This window comes from Notothenia rossii, assembly GCF_949606895.1.
Source record: "Notothenia rossii genome assembly, chromosome: 3".
Lineage (NCBI taxonomy): Eukaryota > Metazoa > Chordata > Actinopteri > Perciformes > Nototheniidae > Notothenia > Notothenia rossii.
Genome location: NC_136901.1, coordinates 44572034 through 44579533, shown reverse-complemented (window position 1 = coordinate 44579533; position 7500 = coordinate 44572034). Strand labels below are relative to the sequence as shown.

Below are 7500 nucleotides of genomic sequence, written 5' to 3'. Positions count from 1 at the left end.
GTGCAAGCTTGGAGTGAGTGTATTATGAGTTTTTGTGTGTGTGTGTGTGTGTGTGTGTGTGTGTGTGTGTGTGTGTGTGTGTGTGTGTGTGTGTGTGTGTGAGTGGTTGTGTGTGTGTGTGTGTGTGTGTGTGTGTGTGTGTGTGTGTGTGTGTGTGTGTGTGTGTGTGTGTGTGTGTGAGAGTGTGTGCATCTGTGTGTGTGTTAGTGAGTGTGTGTGCGTCTGTGTGTGTGAGAGTGTGAGTGTGAGTATGTGTGAGTGAGTAGAGGTGTGTTTATGTAGGTGAGTGTGTGTGTTTGTGTGTGTGTGTGTGTGTGTGTGTGTGTTGTGTGTGTGTGTGTGTGTGTGTGTGTGTGTGTGTGTGTGTGTGTGTGTGTGTGTGTGTGTGTGTGTGTGTGTGTGTCTAAGCCACGGTTGGTGGGAAGGCTGTGATTGTGTGCATGATGCATTATTAGGAAATTAAGAAAAAGGCAAAGTAATAAATATAAAGCACCCCTCTCCCTGCTGGTCACATGAATGCACGTTTATCGTCTCTTGAACCTGAAATCCCTCAGTATTTCTGATTCTATCCTTAAAAAAAATACATCGTTTTTGCTTGAAATTATAAGCGGGTTAAGGCCATGATTTGTAAAGTAGTGTCAGATTTAAATGAAGGGCTCGTTCAGGCAGAGCGGTCCAAGGCAACAGATATAAACTTCTGTTGGGAATACTGGGAGAGTTTTTCCAAGATATTTTGACACTAATTTATGAAACAATAAAACACGTTCTTACCTTGTGCTTTATCTGGATAACTTAATGAACAAAAAGTTGTCTGTAAAGCGCCTCTGAGTGAACGAGCCCCTTATGGTGCGTTCACACCCGACACAAATGTATTTTTCTCACACAAATGCAAAGATTAGTAAACCAAAGTTCATTCAGAAAACAGGCATTTTAAAGTATGTTGCTTGCCGTCGTGCAAACGGAGTAATCTGTGTCATTACGTCGTTAATTCGGATCCACTTTGGTGCAAATATTGCAATTAAACCCGTTGACTCTGGGTCTTAACGGCTGTATTAATCGATATAGAGACAAACGGTGAGCTGGTCAAACTTGTTTCCGTTGTGGACGCACCATTAGACTGAAATCCTTTCTCTGACAATGACTTGTTAACTAATTGATTAAATAAACATCTTGCATTGAATCTCGTCATTAAACTCTTACCTGACTCTGAGCCTGTTTGAGACGCTTAGATAATCTCATCTGTTCACACAATAACACATAAATAAATAAGGAAACATATAATATACTTTTACAAGCAATGGAGGAGTCCTGGTTTGGATGTGATGAGGGGGAATCCCTGTGTGTTATGGAGTTTTTTGGAGTGTCGTGGTGTATTATGGGGTATTTTGGGGTACTATGGGGTATTATGGGGTACTATGGGGTATTATGGGGTGCCAACAGGAGACCCTTTGAGGCTGCTCAGAGCCGCGTGGATCCTGAAGTGAAGCCGGGACTCCATGGAGTAATCCTTGTAGTTCGTCCTGAGGGAAAACACAAAAACATCATTAAAGAAATCAGATTTTTACTTGCAAAATGTTCTTTTACCAAAACATTTTTTCCTTTGCCTTTAATTACATTCTTTCTTTTTTTAAATTAATACATTTTGTAATGATAAATATAAGTAAAACACATGTACCTTGGCCATTAAATACAAAAAATATATACAAAAATACAGGTCAAAAACATTTTTCCCTTGTACCTTGACTGTTAAATGAAATAAATATATATATTAATAATAATAATAGGTATAGAGAAGTAGAGTAAAGGGTATATTAAGGTATACATTACATACAAATCTGATGTATAAAAGGATAAACCAATATACAGAGGTTGTTAAAGGTATGTTTTGGTGTAAAAGGTATAATGATATATCTATAAGGATAACTCACTTGGCGTTTTCGATGTAGGTGGTGGCCTTGGCGAAGTCTCCCTGCTGTTTGTGAAGCAGCCCCAGCTCGTACAGCGTGAAGGGAATCAAGTAGTGATCGTATCTGATACGGCTCTCGCTGAAACACAGATAACAACATTTATCTTATCCCGCTTTCTGAAAGGAGATAACCCTAAGTCAGATAAGAGAAGGAGTTGCAGCAGCATAAAAAGACAAGGCATTGTACATTAAAGAAATTAAGAGACTAGAAATAAACCATACAAAATGTAAACGTCTCAAATAGAAATACAAATAAAATAGCATTAAAAAAGTAAAAAATATAAATGTGGAAATTCACAGTAACATAAGCAGGATATTATAAATACATTAATTGTGCAAGGAATGGATTATTAAATATTAGATTGAATATTAATGTAAAGTTTGTTAAACCTGTCTGTCCGAGTGTATTTTAGTGTGTGTGTGTGTGTGTGTGTGTGTGTGTGTGTGTGTGTGTGTGTGTGTGTGTGTGTGTGTGTGTGTGTGTGTTACCTGGAGAGGACCTGTGTGAAGCAGAGCTCTGCCTGCAGTAACCTGCCCAGGTGTTTCAGACAGAGACCCTTCAACATCTGGACCAGGCAGCTGTCGTCGGGATGAAACTCTGACGGGCCTGAACACAAGTCATGTTATTTTCTTGGTGTAGCTTTGACCTTGTTTTGTGTTTCTATGATGGGGTTTGTTTACACTTTGTGTGAGAGAGTGTGTGCTTTGTTTACTTCCAGAACATAGAGCCAACACTCTGTGCTTCTATTGGCTAGCACTCTAACACATTTATTTGGATAAATATGTAACAGCATCATCTGCATACAGCACTACTTTTTACTAGTTATACTAAGAAAGAAAATAAGTAGCTTTCAAACCGTGCTAAAATAGATTGTCTTGAGGCAACAGAGATAGGATGAATATAAAACAGCATCGTCTGGTAGAAAGACCTGCTCGATGACATTAATCCAGAGGTTTTTATCCGGTACAATGTGAAAACAAAGTGGGCCAAGGACGAAACCCTGTGGAACTCCGGCTTGACTTTTTTTTTTATTACAATAACGAGTAGCTAAGTTGTTATTTTTAACGTACTGGGGTCGTTGCGTAGCTGCTCCTCTGCCGTCTCTATGGTTACCAGCAAGGCCTCGGTGCTGTCGGCTCTCTTCCCAACGATGGTGAAACCGTTCCAGACGTACATCATCTCCTACAGAGAGGGAAAATTAGACCAATCCAAAAGGACTTTTCCTGATGATTAAAAAATATCCTTTTGTCACACCCTAAACAAGGGGTGTCAAACTCAAGGCCCTCGGGCAAAATTCGGCCCGCAACTTCATTTTATTCGGCCCTCAAGAGCTCTGAAAGAATATAATACGTTTGTTATACGGTTACATGCCGCTTTCCAGAAGCACGTGGCCCGTAAACGACATGTCCCACAATGCATCTGGTTTTGCGACATGCGCACTGAAGAGACTTGCAATTATTTGCCCTAGACTTCTGCTTTCAGACGTAGTTAATTATTAAGTTATTACCCTATCCGATAATACTCCAATGCAGAGGCAATAATGTAATATTAAAGAGTCTTAAAGTTACAACCGGCCCTTTGAGTGCAACAATAATTCTAAAGAGGCCCGCGATGAAATTGAGTTTCACTCCCCTGTCGTAGATCCTAAAACACTGAATCAATGTGTTTGATCGCAGAAATGTACGTTACGGTACGTCTACACTAAAGGCATCAAAAAATGCTTTCAACGCTTCGCCCATTCACTTGAATGGGGTGACGTAGAAGATTTTGAATCTTCGCCGAACTGCATTGTGGGGAGCATGGCATGGCTTTGCAAGCATCACGAGCATCTATCGGCATCAAAAGTTGAACAATGTTCAACTTTTGAGGCTCGATGCTTGGCATCAGCCAATGAAATCCCGTTTATGCAAATCCCGCCAGTGCAAGCGCAGCCAATCAAACCGCGTGCAAGCTGGGAGAGCCAGACCGCAGTTCATTTCCTCATATTCCAAACGAGATATTACGGTAGCAAATCACCCGGTTCTTTACGACCGGAACTATTTACCGGGATACAAACCGGAGGAACCAGGCATGGAGGGAGGTGGCAGAGACAGTGGGTGAAACTGATAGTTTTTTCACCTGTTTGGAGAGTTTATATCCAGTTTACTTCGTTTTAACATTGCTATTGCTTTGTATGTCGGGGGCGGGAGATTCATGTGATTGGTTGCTCGCAAAAAATCGCCAAGCTTCAGACACGCCCAACTTCAAGATTTTTTCATGCCTGTGGTGTAGACGGGCCGTTAGCATACCAGTGCGGGGATGACCAGGGGGATGGGGCTAGCAGCTTTGTAGCGTCTGGATTTCCTCACGGCAAATTTCTCCGTTGGGATCGACTTCCCCGCCAGCCGCTGTTTCAGCCCCTCCACCTGCCTGCTCACACACAGAAGATAACACAGGATATATTTGACCGTTTAAAAAAGTTCTTTACAAAAAGGTTTTCACAATGTTTTTCTTTATATATTCCAAACGGTATGTGTTTTTGGGGACGTTATTAATGTTTTATTGACCTAAAGAGCTCCATGATGTCTTCCCCCGTCTTCTTTACTTCCTCCTCTGTCATCATACTGAGGATGGCCGCCTTCTGGTACACATAAATAGCCTGGAGAGGGCAAAAAGCAAAGATTGGATTAACACCATTGTAGATAATATCGTACTGTTTTCCCTCAACAGATGCATTTGTGCAGTCACAATACAACAACAACCACAACAACAACAACAACAACAACAACAACAACACATAACCATATCAAATCAATAAATGTTTGCTTTATAAGAACAAGTCTGATTCATTAGTGCACATTTTATTCCAATTCTATGCTATATTTGAATATTTTTGTTTAATGTTATTACAGTTTTCTCAGGTAGTTTTCTATCTGTGTTTTTAATTGTTGTTTTTATGTATGCACCACGACACCAGAGACCTGTACTACGAAGTTGGTTCAACCTAACCTGGATATGTTTGAGTTAGCCGGCTGGCCTAATCCAAGCTCTCGCTAAACGGTCCTACGACGCGGGTTATCAAGTGGATCGCTCAAGCCAGCCGTGTCGTATCTAGGTATCTTTAGGTGCGCGTTCACATGAAAGGGGTGGTATCTGGAGCATTCGACCAATCACAAACATGGAGAAGCGTACTGACAGCGCAGCGTCATACTTCCTGAATGAAAAGTAATCTATAATATTAGACATATGAAGAAGTTAAACTTTAAACATCCATGACTTAAACACTTGATCCAGGATCAAAGCCACATAGCTGCACCTGCAAGGTGAATACAGCTGGTAACAGAACAAGTGTTTGAATGCGTACATGAACAGGTTTATGATATCACTGCCCCGTCTAAGACACCATCTGACTTTAATTACATTTGACTCGAGTGTTTCCTCAACTTAATGTGTTGCTTCAAATAATACTTCTGCATACAGTATGTGACACTGTGAGTGTTGCACGGCCAGATACGGCTCAGCTGACTCAGATAAGGAGATGATACATTATGATGTGATATGCCGCGGACTGTACTTAATGTTACTCTGATCCGGTTTCTTATGTTGTGGCAGATATTTAAGTAAGCTTTCTTAACGCTAATGTTCTAATAGTCAGATTGCTCTGAAGATGGGAGGTGATATTCTATTAATGTTCACGTTCACACAGTCGCTGATTTTTGCCGGCCGTCTTTCCTGCAACGGCAGCTTTTCTGTATTTCCTTTCTCCTGTAATATGACTTGATCGGCTTAAACTCCGCACACTGAGCTCTGATTGGTCAGCAGGCAGTGCTTTCACTGAGTTGAGCTCTTAGCCTGCAACCTAACTTGCTCCTGGGCAGGTTAGCCGCTCAGCATCAGTTACCATGGAGATCTAGCCCGCTAAGAAGAGAACCAGCTTCGTAGGACCGGAAACCCAGAGTTTTCCCTGAAGTTAGCCGCTAAGAGAACATCCTGCTTCGTAGAATACCCCCCAAGTCAAATTCCTCGTATGTGTCAACCTACCTGGGGATAGACCTGATTCTGATTCAGTTCTGCAAGTTATATTTGTTTCCATACGTTTTTGCTTCATAACAAAACAAGTGATATAATCTTTTTCCAGTATAAATCGAGTCCATTCGTTTCACCGCCTGTTCCTTGACTGAATATTATTTCGTTATTTGTGTGTATTTAAACTACTGCTAATAAGCTAAAACTTAAAAAGGAATGTGTTGTCATATAAATGTGATGAAAGTGTTGTTTGACCTTGGACCAGCGGCTCTCCTTGCACAGCAGGTCAGCGTAAAGGTACGCCTGCTGCCACTCCTGCTGGTAGGAGTGAGTCCACATCAGCTCCCAGTAGCACAGGTGGTGGATCTGCTTCCACTCCTGCTGGCTGCTGATGCACTCCTCGTACATCGCCCGCGCCTGAAACACACAACAACCTTTTACTTTACTTTATTCATTTTATTTATTTATTAATGCTGTCAAAATTATCGCATTAACGGCGGTAATTTTTTTTTAAAATTAATTGCGTTAAAATATTTAACGCATTTAAAGCATGTGCAGAATGGCCCGCCCCATACATCCCACCAGTGGCAGCGCTGGGGTATGGCTGGGGTAGGCTACACCCATACCAAGAAATGGCTTAGCCCCACCTTGAAAAATGATGTTAAAGTAAGATAAATAAAGTCCGCCAACTCGCGCAGAGTAAATTGCACAGACAGCAGTTAGTCAGATTGATTTCAGTAGCCATTTGTCTGGAAATACCGAAGACTAGAAACGGTTTTGAAAACTTTTGCCACGTAGTGATCGTCTTCTCAATAGAACATCTTTGATAATGTCTTCTGGCCAATCAGAATCAAGATAACGGCGTGGTGTTGTTGCAGGAAGTCCCGATGGAGAATACTTTTGCTGTAGTACATCTCTATATACATCGATACAACATTACGTGTTGATAGAAATCAACACGTAATTAAATAAGACCCCACGGTTTGATGATTGATAGGTGTGTTTCATTCTGACACACAGAACAATGTTATAATAAACATACTGTATGTTAAATGGATATATCCGCCTTCTTTCATTTATCTTTCCATTCCCACAACAATATACATAAAGAAATGGCATATTTTGGACATAGTTCGAACGGTGATTAATCTGATTAATTAATTTTTAAACTGTGATTAATCTGATTAAAAATGTAATCGTTTGACAGCCCTATTATTTATATATAGTACAGTTCACGATGTAAGAATGTCAGGTCAAAGAAAAGGAAGACCCTAGATGTTTACAGCAAGGAGAATCATTTAGTCCTAAAATGTGCATTATATGATATATGACCTTCTCGAAGTTCCCTCGTAGCGCTGAGATGCGAGCGGAGTAGAAGAGAATGATGGAGCCCTGAAAGAAACAAAAACATGATGCAGTTTATCAAAACATTTACATATTTGTTCTGATAGTCACTAAGGTTTGAATGGGTATTACTTTCTGCAGAAATACAGCTCATGTGGGTGCTTATCTTACTTTGGGGTATTTC

At 40.7% G+C, this 7500-nt stretch overlaps 1 protein-coding gene across 1 annotated transcript in view; it reads right to left on the bottom strand.

Annotated features, from left to right (window-relative positions):
- ttc39b (tetratricopeptide repeat domain 39B) overlaps window positions 1-7500 on the bottom strand; it is a 19850-nt gene that overhangs the window by 1739 nt on the left and 10611 nt on the right. The window contains exons 9-17 of the mRNA XM_079671207.1: window positions 7488-7499; window positions 7305-7364; window positions 6228-6389; window positions 4514-4605; window positions 4256-4376; window positions 3038-3149; window positions 2456-2573; window positions 1929-2045; window positions 1-1520 (exon numbers count right to left, since the gene is read on the bottom strand). The exon at window positions 1-1520 is cut by the window's left edge and continues 1739 nt beyond it. Of these exons, the coding sequence (XP_079527333.1) occupies window positions 1424-1520; window positions 1929-2045; window positions 2456-2573; window positions 3038-3149; window positions 4256-4376; window positions 4514-4605; window positions 6228-6389; window positions 7305-7364; window positions 7488-7499 (891 nt within the window). The 3' untranslated portion in view covers window positions 1-1423. The remainder of the gene's footprint in view (window positions 1521-1928; window positions 2046-2455; window positions 2574-3037; window positions 3150-4255; window positions 4377-4513; window positions 4606-6227; window positions 6390-7304; window positions 7365-7487; window position 7500) is intronic.